Below are 22,525 nucleotides of genomic sequence, written 5' to 3'. Positions count from 1 at the left end.
GTCTGTGCCCCCTGGCCCTTTCTGCATAGTGATTGCATGCCTGACCTCAGATCTTCCCCAGACCTTTCCTTTGAGCCCGAGTCCCCAAAACTGTTGGCTCTCTTCCAAGGCCCTACGTGGAGGAGCCACGCCATGTGAAGCTGCAGAAGGGCTCGGAGCCGCTGGGCATCTCCATCGTGAGCGGGGAGAAGGGCGGTGTCTACGTCTCCAAGGTGACGGGGGGCAGCATCGCTCACCAGGCCGGCCTTGAGTACGGGGACCAGTTACTTGAGGTGAGCGGGAGCTGCCGTCCTCTCCCTCCTCTCCTCTTCTCCCCTCCTGGGTCCCCAGGGCCTCCTCCACGCCCTCCTCCCATCACTGAGCCCGCTCCCGGTGTCTCCTAGTTCAATGGCATAAACCTGCGGAGCGCCACGGAGCAGCAGGCCCGGCTCATCATCGGGCAGCAGTGCGACACCATCACCATCCTGGCCCAGTACAACCCACACATGCACCAGCTGAGCGGCCACTCCCGGTCCAGGTGAGGCCCTGGCCTCCTAGGGGGCATGGGGGCTGCAGGAAGAGAGCCGGGTGCGGCAAGTGCGTGGCTCGCTGTGGGGAGACCTACGTGTCAGCTGCAAGTTCTGGGGATTCTGCTGCCATGAGAGAGGAGTTGACCAGCCCTGGGTTTTGGAGAAGGGACACATGGAGGGATGGTTTTCCCTCCTGAAATAGGGTGTGGAAACAGGTGGCTGGGTCCCACGTGCAGCAGGAAGCCCCGGCATGGGTATGTGGAGCAGGCAGGAGCTGTGGCCCCGGGCGGACGCTCCCACAGAGTGGTCTGGCCCCACTCCACGAGCAGACACTGGACACCTGCTCCCGTCTGCCTCTGTGCTGTGGGTGGCAGGACAGGTGAGGAAGGGGTGAGACGTGCCCCTGCCATGCAGCGCCTGTGAAGGGAAGGGCTGAAACGCACATGCAGAGGAAAAGAGAACAGTGAATTCATGAGTCCCCACGCTGACCCCTTTGCAGAGGATCCCCGAGTTGAGGACAGGCAGATCCTGCAGCTGGGTGACCGAGTCCAGGCTCCTGAGGCACCTGCTCTCCTCTGGGTTCGGGTCACAGAGCTGTGTGACCTGGTCCTTGTTCACGTCCCAGACCTGGTCACCACCAGAGATGGGGTGTGGCTCCGGCCGGCTGCATGCCACTCCTCACTCTTCCTGTCCTCTGTCCCCAGCTCCCACCTGGACCCTGTCAGTCCCCACTCCACTCTCCAGGGCAGCGGTGCCACCACCCCGGAGCATCCCTCTGTCATTGACCCACTGATGGAGCAGGACGAGGGCCCTGGCACACCCCCGGCCAAGCAGAGCGCCCCCAGCTCCAGGTCAGCAGATGTGTGCCGTGAGCCTTCCATCCGTGCACCTTGGCTGAGTGGGGTGGGTCCGGGGGGTCGTTGTTGGGACCCAAGCACATCCTCTGAGGGACGTGGGTCCCAGCGCCGCCCTGCGCTGCAGACGGCACACCGGCTTGTCAGGATTTGGGGTGGGGAGCACGCCAGTCCTTTTTTCCTCCCTCCGTCCTGCCCTCTCTCCCTTTTTTTCTCTCGTTTTCTCACTGACTCATTCTTAGCTCTGCCTTTTTTCTTTCTCTCCTCCTTTTCTCACTCACTTGTTTTCTGGTTCTGTCCTTAGACAGAATCCCACGGTCATCCCCCAGCCAGGCTCCGGGCTCTGGCCGTTAACAGCAGTGTTGCCCCCAAGGAGCTCTAGGTTTGAGGGTGGCAGACCAGTGTCCAGCCATGTGCAGCACGGCTGGAGTGCTGGGAGGGGCGCCAGGGGCCACGATGGAACAGTCACGAGGAACATGGCAGGGCAGTGACAGCTAAGTCACAGCTCATCACAGGATGAGCAGGGGTTAGCTGTGCAAAGGGCAGGCGTGAAGAGACGTCCGGAGGAGGGAGCGGCATTAGTGTGGGCAGGAGCTGGCGGGGAGGTGGGGGAGGGTCACACAGGCCGGGTCCTGAGGCAGTCACTCTTCAGTCTTGAACAGAACCCTTTCTTGGGTACGACTTTAATGGACTGTTCACAGAAGTTTGAGGCTGGAAGCTGGGACATCTTCAGGGCTTTCCTACTTGTGACCGTTCACTGTGCCCATTATGGCTACACTTACCTGCAGCAAAGTTTTCGTCACCGGCTGGCTCCCCCGCTGAGGTCCTGCTCATTCGGTTCCGTTGCTATCCCGTCTCCTTCACTCAGTTTGTTTGCCAGCCTTTCAGTGTCCCTGTGCTGTGAGTTCCTTGATGGCAAGGGGCCCTGCTTCTTGGTTTAGTGGCCTCTGGGCCATAGAAGCTGCTCAGTAAACATTTGCTGGATGAGTTGTGCCCTGGACTGCAGGAGAAGAGAGTTAGGAAAGCAAGTGCAGTCCAGGTGGGCAAGACATAGCCCATGGTGTGTGATGGACAGCTGGGCTCGAAAGCAGGGGTGTTGATTTCCACTCTGTTCCCAAGTGGCTTTGTGACCCGGGGTCACGTGTTCACCTCTACCAAACCTCAGCATCCTGCCTATAAACCGGGTCACCAGAACTAGAGGCTGTGTCGGCCCGCCTCCCGGCTCCTGTGGTTCTGAGAGCTCGTGAGACCGTGGGGGGCGGGCAGCAGAAAACGGTTAGGGCGTCACCACTGTTTCATCTTTCTCATGTCTTCCTCCCTCCCTGTGCACAATTGAAGAGCTTCATTTTCCTCCCCATAAGGATGGTGGGAGATGCCACCAAGAAGACCCCAGAACCACGAGTTGTTTTCATCAAGAAGTCCCAGCTGGAGCTTGGCGTGCACTTATGTGGTGGGAACCTGCATGGGGTGTTCGTGGCCGAGGTGGAGGACGACAGTCCTGCCAAGGGCCCCGACGGCCTCGTGCCTGGGGACCTCGTCCTTGAGGTGAGTTCTGCGCCCTCTGAGCAGTAGCCGGGCTGCCCTCCGCCCGCACGTCGGGCTTGCCGCCGTCTCCCTTGGCACAGGAGGAGCACAGCCTCTGCTGGCGACTGCTGTGTGTGGGTGTTGGATGCCACCCAGACCCCCGCTGGGTAGATCATGGGGAAGCGGGCAGGGGGGCCCTGGCTTGGGCACTGGTGTCCGGAGGGGAGATGCTCTGCTGTTGTCAGTGGCAGGACTCAGGACTGGTCTGATGGCGAGGGCCATCTCCCGCTCACTGGGTCTCCTGTTGGGCGGAGGAGGTGGGTCGTAGGTACTGAAAGATAACAAGGAGTATATATAGCAAGGTGAAGTGCTTTGTTTCCAATGGGGGACTAGAGCAGGGTTTCTCCTGGGAGCAGCTGTCGAGGGTAGAGCAGACACTCGACAGAGGACTCAGCCTTACCTGCGGAGGTGGGGCAGATGGATGCCCAGTGAACGGGGTGCTGAGTCTCACCCTTACCCTACACCTGGCCTCTCGCGGGTGCCCAAGATGCCCAGCTTCTGCCCTCTGACCCCAGTCCTCCGTTTCTGGGTAGTACGGTGGCCTGGACGTGCGCAACAAAACGGTGGAGGAGGTCTATGTGGAGATGCTGAAGCCGAAGGACAGCGTCCGCCTGAAGGTGCAGTACCGCCCTGAGGAGTTCACCAAGGTCAAGGGCCTGCCTGGCGACAGCTTCTATATCAGGTACCAGTGGCCAGCGTTGCCGGGGACTTGGGACTAGGGGAGGGGCTTTCAGTGAAGGCTGTTCCCTGTGAATGTCCCCATGTTTCTTGCCCCCAGAGGGTGGGGCCGTGAGCATTATTACTTGGGCCCCAAATTGGAAGCTCACGACGAGTTGCTTATGACTTAGAAAAACCCTCGAAAGCTCCCAGGGCCAGATGGGCTCCCTCTTTAGGGTTTAGGGCCTGGTGGGGAAGTTTGAGACCACAGAGCCTCGTTTTCCTGTGGGCTAGGCTCCTCTCCTGGTCTCCTCTGACCCAGGTCTGCAGATCCCTCTGCAGCGTGTGTGGGTGTCAGGGCATCCACAGTACCCCAAAGTACTATATGCAGTGTGTGTCTGAGGCAGGCATCGGACGTTTTCCGGGAGGTGCTGAGCTTTCTTCATGTCCCCTAAGATCTGAGGCCACACGAGAGTGGAAAGCACTGATCGACCGTGTACCGTGAGGTGGCGGGGGGTGGCGGGTGTCCCTGTCTCTAGGGAACCCCTCCTCAGTTGAGGATGGCATGTTTCCCTTCTGGGAAGTTTCTAGTCTGTAGGAACCGTCAGCCTTGACTCAGGGGAGGGACACAAATGGGAAAGGCCCATCTGGAATGGAGATAACGGCCTTGGTCCTTGGCAAGAAGTCTTTTATGTGATGGGCATGAGGCAGCCCTTGTCTCCAGGGAGCCTGGTCTCAGGGGAGGAAAGGGCAGTCCCTGCCCTGTCATGTAGAGCCCGGGCTCCCCTCTTTGGGAACCACTGCTAGGCTGGGGAGAGGCCTCTGGGGTCTGGGGAAAGTTCAGAGCAGGAGAGTGGCTCTAGGACAATGGCTGCAAAGGGCAGCCAGCGGCCTGACCTGCCCTCTCCATTGCCCGGTCCAGGGCCCTCTATGAGCGGCTGGCAGAGGTGGAGCATGAGCTGAGCTTTAAGAAAGATGACATACTCTACGTGGATGACACCTTGCCCCAGGGCTCATTTGGGTCCTGGATGGCCTGGCAGCTGGACGAGAATGCCCAGAAGATCCAGCGCGGGCAGATCCCCAGCAAATACGTGTGAGTGTTCTCGAGTCTGGGCCTGGGGCTGGGGTGGGCGGCACCTGTGGGGATGCCCCATGGGATGCGGGCTGGGGCTCATGGGGGTTTATTCTGATGCTCGCATCAGCTTCTGGTCTGTACGTTTTGCCACAATTGCTTGTCCAAAAAGCAATTTTGGTCCTAGTGTAGGTCAGTGCTGTACTTAGGTCAGTGCTGTACAGAAGCACAGGGGCAGCTTAGGAGACAGCACTTTTTTGTTTTGAACAGATTTGTTGAGACATGATTCACATACCATACAATTTACCCAAAGTGTACAGTTCACTGGCTTTCAGTATTTTCACAGATGTGCAGCCATCACTGTAGTCAATTTGAGAACATTTTCGTTACCTCAGGGAGAAGCCCCATCAGCTGCCCCGCCTTGTCTTTCTGTCTGCCCTGCCCGCTGCTGTCAACCCTGAGCGACCACTGATCTTTCTGTCTCTATAGACTTCCCTGTCTGGACTTTCGTGTGAATGGAGTCATATAGCACGTGGTCTTTTGTGACTGGCTGCTTATCCTTGGCATGAGGTTTTTCAAGGTTCTTCCTGTGTTACAGTGTCTGTCTGTGCTTCGTTCCTCTTGGTGGCAGGAGGCATAACTTGTAGTGGTCACGAGTGAAGGCTGTCTCAGCAGCTCCTTCTGACCCTCGTCTGACTCTAGGAGGTGGCCCTGTATTCTGAGAGCTTGCCCAGCACTGGTGTGTGTGTGTATCACCCTCACAGCAGTGGCACCATGGCGTCCTCAGTAGCGTGGGTGGTGAAGCCGCCAGGAAACCTGTAGAGAATGTGGGAGGAGCCTGGAGTCCCAGCTCTGGCTCTCCTTGCGGCTGGGCATGCGGGGAGGTGATGGTCCCTGGGCCCTCCGCAGCGCTGCTGTACTCTTGTCCACAGGATGGACCAAGAATTCTCCCGGAGGCTCAGCATGTCTGAAGTCAAGGATGACACCACCACCGCAAAGACGCTCTCGGCGGCTGCACGCAGGTCCTTCTTTCGAAGGAAACATAAGCATAAACGCAGCGGGTCCAAAGATGGGAGAGACCTCCTTGCCTTGGACACCTTTTCCAACGACTCCATTCCACTCTTTGAAGGCAAGTGGCTGGGCTGGCTCTCTCCAGCAGGCTCGCAGGATGAGGTGTGCTGTTGACCACAGGAGCCCCACCACAGTGACTTAAACAAGATAGAAGTTTGCTTTGCTTTCGCACGTAACTGATCCAGGGATGTGTGTCTGGGTTGGGATGGCGGTGGTACTGTCTTCAGAGTGTGTACCACCTGTAGGGTGTGGCTTCCATCCTCAAGGTCTCCCCATGGTCATTGCAGCTTCTGCCATCACGTCCACATTCAGGCAGCAGGGAGGAGGAAGGGGCACAGCAAAAGTGTGCCTCTTTAAACAGCTTACCTGGAAGCCCCACCCTTGGTCTCCCACTTATTCCTCATTGGCCGCTCAGTCTGCGAGGGAGGCTGAGAAGGCAGGACTTTCACTGGGGACCTGCTGGCTTCAGTAACGCAGGTTCTGTTAGTAAGGAATAAAGGAAAGATGGGTATTGGGTGCGCAAAATGCAGTCTCTGCCCAGTGCATTGCTTCCAGTTTGGTTTTGGGTTATTACTGGCTGCTTGCTGGTGACCAAGGGCCACTGTGCAGATCTTTGGCCGTGTTTGGCCTTACTCCTGTGTGTGTCCATTCTTCTTTTCTTATTTTTTTTGGCCGTGTTGGGTCTTCGTTGCTGCGCGCGGGCTTTCTTTAGTTGCGGCGCGGGCTTCTCACGGTGGTGGCTTCTCTTGTTGCGGAGCACGGGCTCTAGGCGTGCGGGCTTCAGTAGGTTGTGGTGCGTGGGCGCAGTAGTTGTGGCTTACGGGCTCTTGAGCACAGGCTCGGTAGTTGTGGCGCACGGGCTTAGTTGCTCCACGGCATGTGGGACCTTCCCGGTCCAGGGATCCGACCCGCGTCCCCTGCGTTGGCAGGCGGATACTTAACCACGGCGCCAACAGGGAAGTCCCCTCCTGTGTCCATTCTTCCAAGATCCTCCCAGGGCCAGGTGCTGACCCAGTCCTGGAGTTGCGTATTAGGTAGCATCAGACATCCTTCGGCAGATTGCCCCGTGGAGGGGTGCATCTGTCCTGTGAAGCAGGAGCCTCCTGTGAATGCTGCTCCGAGGACCCCGGTGTGTGTCCACTGTCCTAGAAGGTGTGCCCTCCCTGCTAGCAGGGTGTGCAGGTGGCAGTGGGCCTCAGAAGGTGGGACAGCTGGTTTCCTCCTCCTCTCCTTCCTTATTTATTGTTTCAGTTAGGGCCTTAGTCACAGTGAGTTGAGTGTGTCCCACCTTTGTTCATGGCCCACAGGTCACTGTCAGTGAGGACAGGGGTTGGCAAGCCATAGCCCATGGGTCAAGTCTGGCTGTTTTTATGTGGCCTTCGAGCTAAGAATGGGTTTTTACATTTTTAAATGTAAAGTAGACTCTTCACCTTTTGGCAGTAATAGTTGCTTGATTCTCCCTTCCCTTTTCTTCTGTAGATACCATCTCTGGTGTATTTTGTGTATGTCTAGTGGATGTCTTTCGAAAACAGCCATATGTCTAGTCTTCCTTTCAGTTCTTCAGTGGGTTGTTTTTTTTGTTTTTTGTTTTTTTTCTTTCATTATGTATCTTGAAGTGGTCTTTAAATTGTTACTTCTAAATTGTTATATCTTACTGTTAAACTGACTCTTTTATCATTATGTCCTTCTTTATGTCTAGAAATGTTTCTGGCCTTAAAGTCTATTTTGTTTAAGTATTATTAACACATCAGTTTTCTTTTGGTTGAGTGTTTGCATAGTTTGTCTTTTTCCATCCTTTTATACTTTTCTGTAGCTTTATATTTACGTGGCTCTGTGGGCAGCATGTAGGGTTTTTTCAGCCCACTGTGATACCTCATCTTTTTTCATTTTATTGAGATATAATGTATGTATAGAAAAGCACACATACATCTACAGGAAAGTGTACATCCTGAGGCGTTTTCACAATTTGAACACACCTGTGACCATCTTTCTCGTTTAATCAGAGTACTTAATCACTGGTTAAATCATGACTGATACATTTACCGTCTTGCAGTTTGTTTTCTGTTGTCCTGCCTGTTTTATGTTCCCTTCACTTCCTCTTCTTCCTTTTGGATTAATCAAAAGCATTTTTATTCTTCTGTCCCCCCATCTGTTAGTTAATCATTTGGTTAATCATTTTGTTTTACTCTTTGGTGGTGGTGGTGGTGGGGTAGATTACAGCAACCCTCATGGTATATATCTCTGACTTACTGCTAACATGAATCATTGCTTTGACCGCTTCTCTATTAATCCTAAAACATCAGAGCACTGACTTCACCTCCCTCCCAGCTTTTGCATTATCATTTTCATTTTACATATATTCTAAATCCAGCAGTGTTACTGATCTGCATGTCAGTTATTCACTTATATTTATCCTCTCCACTGTTCTTCATTCCTTCCTGCAATTCTCTTTCCTTCTGATCTTTTCTTTCAGCTGAACACTCCCTTCAGCATTTCTTTTTTTTCCATGTTAATTGAGATATAACTGGCACATAATATTGTGTGAGTTTAAGGTGTACAGGATGATAATTTGATAGGTGGATCTGTTGCAAATGGTTTACCACAATAAGGTTAGTTTAACACATCCTTTACCTCATATAATTACCATTTTCTTGATGTTATGGTGACCTTCAGCATTTCTTGTAATGCAGGTTTGTTGGTGACAAATTCTCTATTTTTTGTTTTTTTGGTCTATTTTCCCATCATTTTGGAGATTTTTCACTGGATATAGAATTTTAGATTGGTAGATATTTTACTTATGCATTTTAAAGGTATAATTCATTGTCTTCTGGCTTTCATTGTGTATTTGTTTCCTGGGGCTGCTGTAACAAATGTCACAAGCTTTGTGATCAGCACAGCATGCATTTATTCTCTCACAGCTCTGGAAGCCAGAAGTCCAAAATCGGTACCATTGGGCCAAGATCAAGGTGCTGGCAGGTCCACACTCCCTTGGAGGCTCTAGGGGGGAATCTGTTAGGTCCGTTGGTCTGTAGTGTTGTTCAAGTGCTGTTTCCATATTGATCTTCTGTCTGGTTGTACTATCCATAACTGAAAGTGGGTTATTGAAGTCCCCTACTAATACTGTGTTGGTGTCTGTTTCTCCCTTCAGTTTCATCAGTGTTCACTTCACTTATTTGGGAACTTTCTGATGTTGGGTGCATGTATGTTTATGATCGTTGTATCTGTCTGGAGAAATGACCCTTTTATCATGCTCTAATGTCCTTCTTTGTCTCTTGTGGCAGTTTTTGTCTTAAAATCTATTTTGTCTGATACAGCTGTGGTCACCCCTGCTCCCTTTAGGTGCCCGTTTGCATGAATTATTTTTTTTCCTATCCTTTCACTTTTAGCCTATGAATGACCTTAGAGCTTAGGTGAGTCTCTTGTAGACAGCATATAGTTGGATCTTTTTTATTTATGCATTCAGCCAATCTACGTCATTTAATTGGGGCATTTAATCCATTTATATTTAAAGTAATTACTGATGTGGAAGGACTTACTATTGCCATTTTGTTAGTTGTTTTCTGTATGTCTTGTTGCTTTTTTGTCTATCTTTTCCTCCTTGGCTGCCGCCTTTTGTATTTCATTGATTTTTTTTTTTTTTATAGTGACATGTTTTGATTCCCTTCTCCTTTCCCTTTGTGTATATTTTATAGATATTTTATTTAATTTATTTAATTTTTTTATTTTTTTATTTTTTTGCGGTATGCGGGCCTCTCACTGTTGTGGCCTCTCCCGTTGCGGAGCACAGGCTCCGGACGCGCAGGCTCAGCGGCCATGGCTCAAGGGCCCAGCTGCTCCGCGGCATGTGGGATCGAACCCGTGTCCCCTGCATCGGCAGGTGGACTCTCAACCACTGCGCCACCAGGGAAGCCCTAGATATTTTATTTTTGGTTACCACTGCAGTTACGTAAAACATCTTAAGGTTATAACAATTCATTTTAAACTGATGGTAGCTTAATTTCGACCCTTTATAAAAACTCTACTTTACATCTCTGGGATCCCCACCCCCCCCCACCCCCTTTATGTTATGGATGATACCAGTTACATCCTTTTTACATTATGTGAACATGAGCGTAGATTTATTATTACCTTTATGCTTTTGGTTTTAATATCTGTACCAGTTTTAAAAGCAGTTTACATAACTACATTAGGGTACTTCCAGATTGTCTATTTGTATACTTACCCTTCCCAGGGAGTTTTTTATTTTCTCTGGACCCCTGACTCTTGTTGGATTTAGTGCTTGCGAGATGCTCTGTAGCCCCGCTGTGATTCTGTAACTATGAGGACTTCCGACAGAGCAGATGATTCGGGGAGGAAAAGGAATCTTCTAAATTGGTGCCCCTCAGTGTGGAATGTTAATAATCATTAGGGGAGAAGATGATTCTGTTCAAGTTAAGTTGAAGACATAGTGACTTAGTGTCCGTACACAGGGAAATGGATAAATAGGTGCAGGGCATCCATCCCGTAGGGTGTTCAAAAGGAGTTAGGGAGATCAGCGTGTATCCCCAGGGATGCGGTTCGAAAGCATAAGAAGAGGGAGTTGCGGAATGTTGCACGTGTCCTGTATTTTTGCATGTATCATGATACAAAAATGTATCTTGCCATTTTTGTTGAGCACGTGGACATACATAACATATTTTCTAGGTATTTTGAGCCTGTAAAAGTCAACATGTAAGAGTGACATCTGGAAGAGGATGTACTTTATATCCTTATAACCAGCCATGACGGTGGTTATGATGACCAGGACTGCAGAAGAGGTGTGGGAGAGGATGCCTGGCTTTATCTGTAATGTTCCAAGTTTTAAAAGAGGGGGTGTTTTTCTCTCTTCCTGGAGGAAGTTCTTTGCCCTGAGACTCCACAGAGCCGTCAGTCACAAGTGTGCGGGGGGGTCTTGGACGGTGAATGTGATCACCAAACCCTCCCCCTGCTTTAATAACGGATCACCTGGTCACCAGGTTGAGAAATGTTGTATAGGAAGCCATACAGGTGTGCCTGGATAATCATCAGACCGAAAAAAATGCGTGCGCTTCTGCCTGTGAGCTCAGCGTTTGTGGAGCCAAGGCTGCAGCGAGCACCGCCCTGTGTGTTCACCTCTAAAGCTCTGCCATCTGGTCCGTCTTCCTTCGTCTCCTAGTCACGGGCCTTCCGGGCCCGACCTCTCACTGACCCTTCCTCACGAGCCCACCTCAGGCGACCCTCCCCTCAGCTCTGCCCCTCCTCATCGCCACTCCCACCCCCCCCCACCCCCACCCCCACCCCGAGGGTGAGGCTTCTTGTCCCGCTGCCTGGAGCTGGCAGGCAACTCCTGTATGGTTGTCTTGTTTCTTACCTGTTGCCATCTGTGAGCCTGGTTAGAGCATGAGCTCTGCAGTGGCAGGGACTGTGCTTTCTACTCTTTTTAAAAGTGTTTCCGAGATGCCAGCACAGTGATTGGTACAGGGGAGGTGCCAAGAAGATGTTTGCATGCTGGTTTTTAGGCGGCCACTTTCTGCAAGGATTGTTTTTATTCATTTGGTGGAAGGGGAGGTTTTTACTACAGGTATCAACTAGGATATTGGTTTGACTGCTGTAACTGAGACCAGACAACAACGGCTGAAGCGTGATAAGAAGCTTATTTCCCTGCCTCATAAAAGTCTGAGCTGGTGGGGGGAATCCCTGGGAGGCAGCTCTGTTCTGGGGATCATAAGGGAGCCAGATCCTTTCTGTCCTGTGGCTCTGTCATTTCCTGAGGGTTGTTCTCATCTGCAGGATCAGAGCTGGCTCACTGCACCCAGTCCTGTCCATTTCAGCTCATGGGAATGGGGAGAGTTTGCTCACCCCATGGGGCAGACCTGGGTCACATGACCACACCTACCTCAGGGGAGGTTGCCTTTCTAGAGAGCAGAGAATCTATACTAGGGGTGAGGGGAGGGCGCGTTGGACACATACGGAAGCATTTGAGCGGGATGAAGTGCTGCAGTGTCTTGCGTGTCCGTGGAGCAGGGACACTGTGCTGGACTCCAGGAGCGGCCGGGCCCCGGTGTGCCCGGGGTATGGGACTCTCAGTGCTACAACTGGGCAAGTCCCAGGCGAACCAGGGTGAGCTGGGTAGCTGGCTCCGGATTTGTGGAGTGAAGGAGGTGGGCCTCCCTGGGGTAAAAGCAAGGTCAGGGGAACAGTGGGTCCCCAGCCCCTCCCCTTCCTCCCTCTGCTCCAGGTGGGTGTCCGTGACACTGCTCCCCTCTCTCCCTCAGATTCTGTGAGCCTTGCCTATCAGCGGGTCCAGAAGGTGGACTGCACCTCCCTGAGGCCCGTCTTGATCCTGGGGCCTTTACTGGATGTGGTGAAGGAAATGCTCGTGAACGAGGTGCCCGGCAAGTTCTGCAGATGCCCCCTTGGTAAGGGATGCCCACGTGCCTGCTGGGCTGTGTCTGTCCCTGTGTTTGTGTTCACCCCCCTGTTCCCGGGCATGGATCCCAGGATGTTTCAGAGTCCCCTGGACTTGGCTCAGATCAGTGTGCAGCCTCTGGTTCTTTGTCCGGGAGCGAGGACAGCAGGGCTGGGCTCCTAAAGTCTCTTCTGCACAGCGTTCTTCCTGGCACATGCAGTGACGGCTCATGGGGCCAGGGCAATCATGATTCCTGTGTCTGTGCTTTGCAGAGGTGATGAAGGCCTCCCAGCAGGCCATCGAGCGGGGCGTCAAAGACTGCCTGTTTGTCGACTATAAGCGGAGGAGTGGCCACTTTGACGTGACCACAGTGGCTTCCATAAAGGAGATCACAGAAAAGGTACCTGTTGCTTCAGACCAAGGAATGGGGGCGCCTCTCTGAGTCCGGGGTTTGGACCCCAGTGTGTGTGTCCGGGCTCTGTACCTTTGCACATCTGCCCTGCATGTCTCTCGGACCTTCATGAGCTCGCCTGTGTCCCGTTAGTCTGAGTTAACCTACTGGGGGCTGGCCCCCGTTGCTTCTTGTGCTTCCGCTCTCGTGAGTAGGAAGCTAGTCCTGGGCAAAAGTCGCCCTGTGCCTGTGTCCCCTCTCCCTCTCTGAGGGGCTCTGACGAGAGCTCTGAACTCTAGGAAAGGCCCCTCGCAGGGGTTTCTGCAACAGGGTCCCAGAATGCCTCTGCTGAGCTTGTGTGCTGAGCTGATGTGCCTTATTTGAGGGACAGGGGCACGGCTTCCATCAGGGCCACGACCGACCCTGCAAGGATAAGAGCCGTTGCCATGTGCCTTTAGGCTTGTGAACACGCTGGGGTCTGTTTGCCAGGTAGTATGAGGGGAAGTGGGGAAATCCTTTGGAAAAGCATCCCTCACAAGTCTGAGGATGTGGGCGCTTTCTGGGCTGCATCCTTCCTGGGTGGTCAGTTTACCCCGCCGGGCTTTGGATCCCTCCTGTTACATGAGGGAGTTGACTTCTTACAGCTGTCAGTGCAGACTGCCCAGTTGAAGTGGACGAGCTCCAGTCAGGGGTGCCCCAGGACGTCAGAAAGCCGGCCAAAGGGTGGACCCCTTCAGTGGAGCTTTCAGGGTGCCCGTGGCCTGCCTTTGGCTCGTACTCTACCTGGAGGCTCAGGGGATCCATGGGATGCATTTCAGTCACAGCCACGCAAAGACCCACACTCCCCCCTCCCCTGCTTCAGCCCCCCCCGCGCCGAGTCTCCGCATCTTCTTTTGCCCGGACTGGCAGAAGTAAGGTTTCTGAGGCCAGGTGGGGTAGCGCTTTAGGAAGCGCTTTCCTGTATCTGAGTAAAGGCAGGAAAGGGAGTTCGGAGTGTCGTCCAGACCCCGCTTGGCCCTGGTTCCCAGCCTGGACCATCATCACAGCTGACGGCTTGTGGGGAGAGATTTTCCCAGATGAGGTTTCCCCTCCGTGTATCATGTGTGGTCTTAGCGAAAGACTGGTTTTGCTGCCTCGTTCGTTGGTAGAACCTCGTATGTTCACTTACAGGGCAAGGCAGGGCAGTGTCTGGGGAGGGGTGGGGCCCATCGGTGGCAGAGGAAGGCTGGAGGGTCCAGTGCTCCCGAGGCCCCGGCCACGCGCCTGCCCCGGTGTTCACTCTCTCCCTCCCCCCAGAACCGGCACTGTCTCCTGGACGTCGCCCCCCACGCCATTGAGCGGCTGCACCACATGCACATCTACCCCATCGTCATCTTCATCCACTACAAGAGCGCCAAACACATCAAGTAGGTGACAGGCTCCTCGGGGGCTTGGCTTGGGGCCTTGCTGGGGAGGTGCTGCTGGCTCAAAGCCGTGGGGCGGGGGGCCCCTTGGCTTTGAAATAGGCATCCCATGTAGGAGCAGCCTTCCCCCTCGAGCCCCCATCTCACACTGAGCCAGGCATGTGAACCCAGCACAGCCCTCCCTCCACACCACTCTCCGCGCTGTTTGGATGCTGCCGCCGCTCCCTGAGTAGGTCCAGCTTTGTCTGCATAGCTCCCCTCCTGGCTCCCAGCCCCTTTCCCCTTCTCCTGCCTCTCAGCTGGGCACTCACAACAGCACAGGAACTGGGTGGCCCGGCCTGGGTCCAGCTCTGCCAGGAGCTGGCTTGCGATGTGGATGGGCCCTTGCTCCCACTGGGCTTGAGTCTCTGCACGGGTTGGGCTAACGGCTTGCCAAGGCCCTCCTCCACTTTGCCTTTCTGTGCTTCCGGGCTTCTCATACCTGCACTCGGGCGCCAGCTGAGGTGTCTGGTCTCTGTGTGCACACACCGGGCTTCCCACCTTGCCCCTCTCTGCCCGGAGCTCCCCGTGGAGCCTGCAGGCTGTGTTTTACCAGGGGAGCCCATGGGGGCCCTGTGGTGGTGGAGACCCCTGTTACTCTGGGCAGAGAAGCAAAGAGGAGGGAGGGCCTGGGGGGAGGTGAGAAGCTCAGCCTGGTTCCCTGGATGTCCCAACAGGGAGCAGAGAGACCCCATCTACCTGAAGGACAAGGTGACTCAGAGGCATTCCAAAGAGCAGTTTGAGACGGCTCAGAAGATTGAACAGGAGTACAGCAGGTTCTTCACAGGTAGGTGTGCGTCAGGCCTGCAGAGGAGGAGCAGGCAGCAGGGACGGATGCAGGCTTCCCAAGGACGTCCTTCCTAGAAGTGGTAACAGCCCGCACTTCCGGGGTGCCTGGTGGATGCCGTCACAGTGAGCACTTTCATCACAGATGGTCTGATGGCAGGCACAGGGCAGCTTCAGGAAGTTGCAGGTCCAAAGGTAAAGTTCACTAATTCTGGCCTTGGGTCACAGTCTGGCCCTGTGTGGCGGCTGCACAGCCGCCCTGTAGCACAGCTCCAGCGTTCCCTGGGCGGGTAGCACGGCTGTGGTGGCTGTGACATGGTGGCTGTGACCATTTATTTGTCCCCAGTACCTTCCAGGTCAGGCCAGTTTTGCAGTGAAGTTTGAGGATAAGCCGCACCTTTACTATCTCCGGTCTTTGAAACAAAGCAAACCAGCAGAAGCAGGGTTCCAGTTTACCAATTGCCATTTTACTTTGTGACTTTCAACCTCTTCCATAAAATCAGTCATTTGTAGGGGGCATAATAACACTGTGGCCACAGAGAGGTGGAGACAGTGATTTTAATTAACCTGTAGAGAGTGTTGTGATCTAGTTCGGCGCTTCTCCCGCAACATTTGGCCGCAAAACCCAGCCTTGGTGCTTCTGTCTACGTATGTGTCACGTGTGTTTGTGTTTTAATTTCCAGTCCATTACAGACCAGTATTTCAGTCAGATACATTAACAATTACTAGAGAAAAGAACATTAAAAACTCCAAAACTTAACAAAATAAAAGCCTTGACTTTGTGTAAGATTCAACAGATGTAAAATTACTCTGTCACATTTCCATAGCAGTTTCTAAACCCTCGCTGTCCATTTCTGTGGCAAGCAGCCAGCGCTCGGCGCTGTTCCGTGGATCCCGCAGAGAGCCCTGGTCTAGTGTCTGCCGGGCTGTGGTGCTGAAAGCCTGCAGAGCAGGCCCGAGCCAGAGCTGGAGACATTCCATCATCTTTGCTGGGAATCTTCTCTGGGCCATGGGATGCCCAGCTTCCGAGACCCAACCTTGTCAGCTGTAGAATCCTGCTGCCGATTGGACCATCACAGCACAGCCCAGACTGCCTTCCGTGTGCTGGGACTCCCCATTGCATGTCTAGGCAAAGCAGCCCAGAGCATCATTGCAGTGGGGCCTGGCAATTCATGTGTGTGGTCAGATCCTGTCATCCCTGTTACAGGGACCAGGGCAGCCTGGCAAAATGGGACACCAGCCTTCATTTGAGCGTAAAATTTTAGCATCCTATGGAACGGTTGCCGAGAGGGATAGGTAAAAAGCCGAAGTGATTTGCACTCAACTCTTTACTTTTTCTTTTCCAATTTCTCACTGATGGAAGAGAGTGAGGCGGGAGTGGGGCAGGAGGGCCAGGTAGCTCAAAACAGGCAGAACGCCAGGAAGAGTAAAAGATGTGTTTATTTGCCTTCACCCTGGGGTCTTCCTCTGGGCCAATGACGTGTGTGTTTGGGGGCTCTCTTGCAGGGGTCGTCCAGGGAGGAGCCCTGTCGAGCATTTGCGCTCAGATCTTGGCAATGGTCAATCAAGAGCAAAATAAAGTCCTGTGGATCCCAGCCAGCCCTCTCTAGAACTCGGTGCTGGGGACAGCTGCAGCTTGGCCGCCGGCGTGACTGCCTGGCTCAGCTCTCTTTAGCGACTAAAGATAGACGTCTCTGTATATAAACGTGAAGGGGAAGGATCCATGAAGCAGGAGTCCAGAAGCACCTCCTTTGTAGACAGAGGGCCGCAGACTCTCTTCCTCTCACTCGTGCGCTGTAAGACAGAAGACTCTGTAGAGGGGCTCGACACCAGCCTTTCTCGTAGCCAGCTCATCAGAGATGCTGCAAAGAGAACCTTTCAGATCACAAGTTTACAAGCCTTTTCTAAGTATTCGGTTGTTTATGTTTACTTGAACGGCTCCATGTTGTCGCTGCCCAGCCCCTGCCCTTTTCCTCACTGTCGCTTTGGTGTTGGTTTTGTGCCTGTTTTCAGCGAGACGACTCTGGAACCTCGCTGGGGGCCACTTTGCTTTGGGAGGTTCTTGTCAGTGGGACCAGAGCTTTGACAAACTTCATGCTCCTTGGTGGCACCTCTCCTGGAAGGACCTGCGACTGCGGATGCTTCGACCGTTGGCGGGCGCGGCACGAGTGCCTTTGTGGGGCAGACTCTCCGGCGGCAGTGTATTCCCCTCCTGCACAGAGGAGGGCGACTTGGGCCCGTCTCGCGGACGCGTCCCTCAGACTTTGTCTCCTGCCCTCTGCGTCCTCTTCTCGTCCACCTGCATCCACGATTCCAGCGTTGTCTCTGGTCCTCGGAGCTTCATGGGTTCACTGTGACACAGCCGGTTCCAGGCAGGGTGTTAGGCTGGGGCTGATGCATGCCACTGGGTCCTCTTTAGGTTCTGTGAATAGTGACAGCCTTTACCAGTGCAGATTTTGCAGGGTAATTCCTAAGCGCTCTAGAGTGGGGCGGGCACATCAGCTCTACTTGATATAAAAACATTCGTGTTTCAGACTTCGAGCAGAGAACCCTTACGGAAGCTTAAGGATTAGTGCAGTCACTGTCAAAACTCAAAAAAAGAGAAACCGGGATCTATCTAGTCTTGGCTCCAGCGCTTACAGCATGAGCAGTGCTCCACGGGGATGGCTTTGTTTGGGGTTTGTGGGTTTTTTTTGTTTTTTTTTTTTTTAACCGCTTTTGACGCTGGATGTTTCTGGCTGAAGGTTTGATCTGGTTCCTCCTTAAACTGTGCGTCCTCTTAATAATAGGTACTGTACGGGGCTCCGGGTAAGTGTCACTGGGGTAGGACCTCTGTTTTAATACTGTTCCTAACATTTCATTTTACTATAGCAAGAAATCGCTGATTTCATTTTATTCTTTGTAATTCTAGACACTAGATTATAGTTTAGCCATAGTGACATTTTTAAAAAAAGGGATATATTTTCTTGCACAGTTGTTCGAAAAGAGACACGTTTCAGTCCTCAGTGCTGCCCTTCGTTTCACAGGTACACGCGTTCTGGCTCAGACAACTAGGACCGCCTGCAGGCTGTCGAGGGGGTCTCACTGGCGCCCTGCGGGGCTGCTGCTCTGGGCGGCGGGGGTGGGACGGTGATGGTACAGTGTGCACAGGTACTGTTCGGACAGACTGGGATTTTCTGTACTAAAACCTTCCTTTGTATCGAAACAGACTTTAGTACAATAAATAAAGGTCAATTTCTGTAACTTGTTGTGGTGAGGAGACCTGCATTCATTTAGTTTCCACCTTCCCCTGCTTCCTGCCCTCTGTTTGTTGCTAAGTTTGAGGCAGCCTTCCTCCCCTGCGGCAGGTGGCTGAAATTGGCCGCCACGTGAGGTTCTCGCCAGCTCTCATGGTGGTCAGGAGCCCCTCTTACCTGTGGCCTCAGCCCCTCTGACTCCCTCCTTCCGTCCCGTGTGTCCCTCTGTCCAGCAGAGCTGTGGGTAGTGCTTGCGGCCAGGCAGCTGATTTGTGCAAGGTTCAGATCCTGCCCTGGGGGCTCCCGTTCAGGTCTGCAGGCTTGGGCTGTGGGCCGAGAAAAGCCAAGGGGGTTTGAAGGACGCCAGTGTGCCCTCATGTTCTCAGTCGAGTCCCTGTCTGCCAGGGGGTGAGGCCCGGACCCGGGCCCCCAGGGTGAAGGAGAGGCCGAGCCTGGCCCGGGGCTGTAGTGCGAGACCGGCCACGGCTCTCCTGGGTGGCCACTTTGGGCCTGAAAGTCTGTTCCAGGGTGGCAGGAAGGCTGGGAGAAGTGGCCAGGTGGCCAGGCTTGCCTCACTAGCGCCCCGAGGCCCAGGTCAGAGCAGAGCCCTCCTCCTCCGCTCTCTTTGCTCGGAGGAGCTTGAGGGCAGACTCTCGTGGAAAAGCCTCACGCTGTGCCAGAGGCTGGGCCAGCGGGGGCAGACTCGGCGCCAGTGCCTCCCTGGTCACGGCCCACGGGTGCAGCTCCACTGTGGACCCTGCAGTCTCACCTGCAGGTCCCTCTGGCCTTGCCTGCAGCCACAGGAGTCGCCGAGCTGCGTCGGACTGTGGCCGTGGAGAGGAGGGGAGGGCCTGTGCAGCCGGCCGGGTCCCAAGCCCGCCGCTCCTCGGCCTGCGTGAAGCCAGCCACAGGGCCGCCTACATCTTCTTGACCAACTCAGCACTGACCTTGGGGGAGGAGGGCGTGCGCCGCGGCCTGGATCCTGTGACCCACCCAACAAATGCTCGTTTGAGGAAATGGTTTCTTTTAAAAGAGGTCCGTGACGATGCCAGAGCCATAGCAGCGCTCACTTGTTGCATTATGAGTGATTTTTATTTTCTTCTTTAGACTTTTCTGTACTTTCCAAGTTTTCTACGGGAAACTTGGTTTTCTTTGACAATTGCAGGGTAAAACCGCTACGCCTCTTCAAACGGAGGGCAGTTAGGTCGCTGAGCTCATAGACTGCTTGTTTCTGGATGCGCTGAGGCCTTGCAGGGCTGCCCCTGGGACACCGCTGAGTGGCACTGGGTTGGGGCGGGAGTGTGCAGTTTGTCTCTAAACCGTGCAGAGACCAGGCAGGGGCTGGAGGTGTGCAGCCTTTGCCCCCAGTGGGTGTCTGTCTCGCGCAGGCTCAGATCCTTCTGGAACGGCACAGCTGACTTTCGACTCCAGCCTTGAGGCCTTGGACAGATCTCGCCTGGGCCTCCAAATACAATGCAGATGAGATGACCTCTGAGGCCCCCTCCCATGCTGACACCTGAGTTATGGGCGCGGAGTGGGACTCCTCTCCTGGCCTTGCAGAGCCTGAGCAAAACCCCAGCTCTGGGAGCCTCGGCACACGTGACTTTCTGAGACTGGAGGAGTCCTTGACGCCTAATGCGCAGGAGCAGAAGCCGAAGGGGTCTGGACCAGGAGCCAAGCACTGGCCCAAAGTCCTGGGCCTCTCTGGCCGGAACAAGGCTCTGAGGCTGACCAAAGTGGCTGGACGACTGGAGTTTGGGGCTGGGAAGCTGAGCTGCCGCCCCTCTCGGGGTTGACAGGGCAGAGGGCCACCCGGGTCAGGGATGCCAAGGACGGGCGGAGAGAAATAACGAGGAATTGCCGGGTGGGGTGCAGAGCAAGCATCATCTCACAGCTGGGAGTGTGGCTGGCACGGGGGCGATCATCTTGCAGGGGATGGGGCTCCGAGCCCCGAGCCTGGACAGCCGGGCCTTCTCCCCTGCTCCCTTCTGCTGCTCTTCTCCGTGTGGCTTTCCTGGACCTTACTTCACTCATGCATGTGCTCTTTTTTTCATGTGCTCATACCTTCCAGAATGTAGTCTCTGGCTTCTTGATGGTTTTCCCCTTCAGTTCTCCTTGCTATTATGAGTTTACCTCTTTTTTTTCAACCGTGAAATGTGTCGTACATCCGGAAGAGCATATACAGTATAAATATACGGTCTAAAGAGTAATAAAATGGACAGTGCGTCCACCGTTAAGGAACACTACCACTACTGTAGAAGCCGTCTTAACACCCAACAGTAGCTGAATTCTCCACCTTTTTCCCCAAAGTGAGCACTGTACTGACTTGTGGTTTAATGATTTCCTTGCTTTTTGCTATTTTCACCCCCACTGGCGGTGTTTTGAAACAATGTCGTGTGTGGTTTTGGAAACACTGGGCCTCAAGCACACACTGAGCTGTGAGGGCACAGGGCAGCACTGCCACTGTTTGATGACATTGGCCAGACAATATAATGGGCTCTCTGGGGCAGGGCGAGCCTCCGCTTCCCTGGGAACTTTGAAGAGCCCTTTCCCCTTGGGGAAGTCAGTGAGCAGGGGCTTGAATGAGTCCTGGGGATCCCGGGGCCGCCACAGTTGGGGCGTGTGGCCGTGCTGTGTCTGGCAGAAATTTGGTCAGAGGGCGTGGACCGCTGACTGCAGTTTTCAGGCTCACCACAGCCATCCTCTGGATTTCAGCAGTAAAGCCAAAGCTGAGCATTGTCTGTGGGAGGAAATGCTGGTTTCTCTTGCTGATCTGGAGAGCAGGAAGGTCTCCAGCTCATGCCGCTAAAAGCCTAGGAGAAGTAAGACCCGGGGCCGGGATCACCTTAACGTTCTCTTCTTAGCTGAGCCCTGTGGAACGAGCAGAGACTTTGATGCTAACAGCTCTGGACATTTCTGTCTTGAGTCCCTGCTCCAGACCAGACTTCTTGTCCTCTTGGTCTGGTGCCAGCCCTCATCCTGGTACCTCCTCTACTTTCCTGAGAATTTCCTGGGAGTTTTCTTGATTTCTTTCTTTGACTTTCCTCTCCTCTCTTTTGATGGATCTCCTGTTTCTTGTGCTGCTTGTGAGGAGAAAGGATTAACCCCTGATCCGAATTCTTTCTTTCTTCAGAGGAAGATGACTCCCATTTACCTTCTCCTAGGATTGTTTTCTAGAAAAGTTCTGGATTAAGAAAAAGGCAAGGTCTGTATTCACCATGGTCTGCTGATTGGTGCATCTGGGTTGGGAGGCCTGAGGGTCAAAGTAAAATAACAAATAAACATGCTGTCGGGTTTCCTCAGCGTCCTCCCTCCTTTCTGGAGCTTCCATTATTTATATGTTGCACACCCTGGACAGAGTCCCTCAATTTCTGATCTCCTATTGGCATCATTTTGTCATTTTGCTCTTTTTTTGAGGGATTTCACTCAGCTTTATCTTTCGAGCCCTTCTGTTGAGTTTTTCAGCTTTGCTATCCGGTTTTTAATTTCCAGGAACTCTTTCTGAATGTCATTTTTTTATATCATTCTATGCTTGTTTCTTGGATATAATATCTTCTCACACCTGAAGATAGATATTTTTTCTTCTCACGTAATTCTAATTCCTCCAAGGTTTAAGGTTTTTTTATTTCCTTGTGGCTTATTTATTTATTTTGTGGTCTGGGGGATACCAGGACTGGGGATACCTTGTCTTGTATATTAGCGCTTTAACCTTAGGTATCAGGTAATCCTTTTGTGCCAGCTAATGATTAATCATGGGCATTTAATTTAATGGTCCAGAACAAATGGGGAGGTGTGTAGTCTGAGTTTCTCTAGAGTGGCCTGGTTGGGCTGCTCACTGGGGAATCCTAGTGATGGTCTCCTTAGGTCTGTCTTCCGATTCCCCACAGGAGTCCTTCCACTCCTGATGGGATGGGTTGGCCTGGCAGCATCCCTGAGCCCACTGGGGAAGAAGGCAGGGAGACTCTTTGCATTCAGGATTCAGTATGGCAGCATCCAGTCCCTTAGTCCTTTTCTCTTCAGTATGGTACCAGTTCTCTGATCTGTGCCTGGTGTCCCTAGTCCAGGAATCCTCTCTTACATTCTCCAGGCAAAAAAACCTCCCGGCTTCTTCAGCGTTCAGAGCAATGCGGTAGCCCTGTAGCTTGGATTGAATCATGCCTGCCCAGATTATCCAGGGTGCTCCCTTACTCTCTTTTTTTAAATTTATTTATTTATTTTTGACTGTGTTGGGTCTTCGTTGCTGTGCACACGGGCTTTCTCTAGTTGTGGCGAGCGGGGGCTACTCTTTGTTGCGGTGCGCAGGCTTTTCATCGCGGTGGCTTCTCGTTGTGGAGCACGGGCTCTAGGCGCACGGGCTTCAGTAGTTGGGGCACGCAGGCTCAGCAGTTGTGGCTCGCGGGCTCTAGAGCGCAAGCTCAGTAGTTGTGGCACACAGGTTTAGTTGCTCTGCGGCATGTGGGATCTTCCCGGACCAGGGCTCGAACCCATGTCCCTTGCATTGCCAGAAGGATTCTTTT

At 53.3% G+C, this 22,525-nt stretch overlaps 1 protein-coding gene across 1 annotated transcript in view; it reads left to right on the top strand.

Moving 5' to 3' along the window:
• Nucleotides 1-16,543, top strand: part of DLG5 (discs large MAGUK scaffold protein 5) — a 125,496-nt gene extending 108,953 nt beyond the window's left edge. The window contains exons 21-32 of the mRNA XM_007464206.1: nucleotides 110-272; nucleotides 384-517; nucleotides 1,214-1,360; nucleotides 2,725-2,908; nucleotides 3,481-3,629; nucleotides 4,527-4,697; nucleotides 5,609-5,805; nucleotides 12,020-12,163; nucleotides 12,426-12,553; nucleotides 13,841-13,950; nucleotides 14,664-14,773; nucleotides 16,279-16,543. Coding sequence (XP_007464268.1) covers nucleotides 110-272; nucleotides 384-517; nucleotides 1,214-1,360; nucleotides 2,725-2,908; nucleotides 3,481-3,629; nucleotides 4,527-4,697; nucleotides 5,609-5,805; nucleotides 12,020-12,163; nucleotides 12,426-12,553; nucleotides 13,841-13,950; nucleotides 14,664-14,773; nucleotides 16,279-16,382 — 1,741 coding nt within the window. The 3' untranslated portion in view covers nucleotides 16,383-16,543. The remainder of the gene's footprint in view (nucleotides 1-109; nucleotides 273-383; nucleotides 518-1,213; nucleotides 1,361-2,724; nucleotides 2,909-3,480; nucleotides 3,630-4,526; nucleotides 4,698-5,608; nucleotides 5,806-12,019; nucleotides 12,164-12,425; nucleotides 12,554-13,840; nucleotides 13,951-14,663; nucleotides 14,774-16,278) is intronic.
• Nucleotides 16,544-22,525: the final 5,982 nt, after the last annotated feature.

This window comes from Lipotes vexillifer, unplaced genomic scaffold, assembly GCF_000442215.2.
Source record: "Lipotes vexillifer unplaced genomic scaffold, Lipotes_vexillifer_v1.1 scaffold59, whole genome shotgun sequence".
Taxonomy (NCBI): Eukaryota; Metazoa; Chordata; class Mammalia; order Artiodactyla; family Lipotidae; genus Lipotes; species Lipotes vexillifer.
The sequence above is the reverse complement of the archived record's forward strand: the minus strand, read 5'-3'. Positions and strand labels throughout refer to the sequence as shown.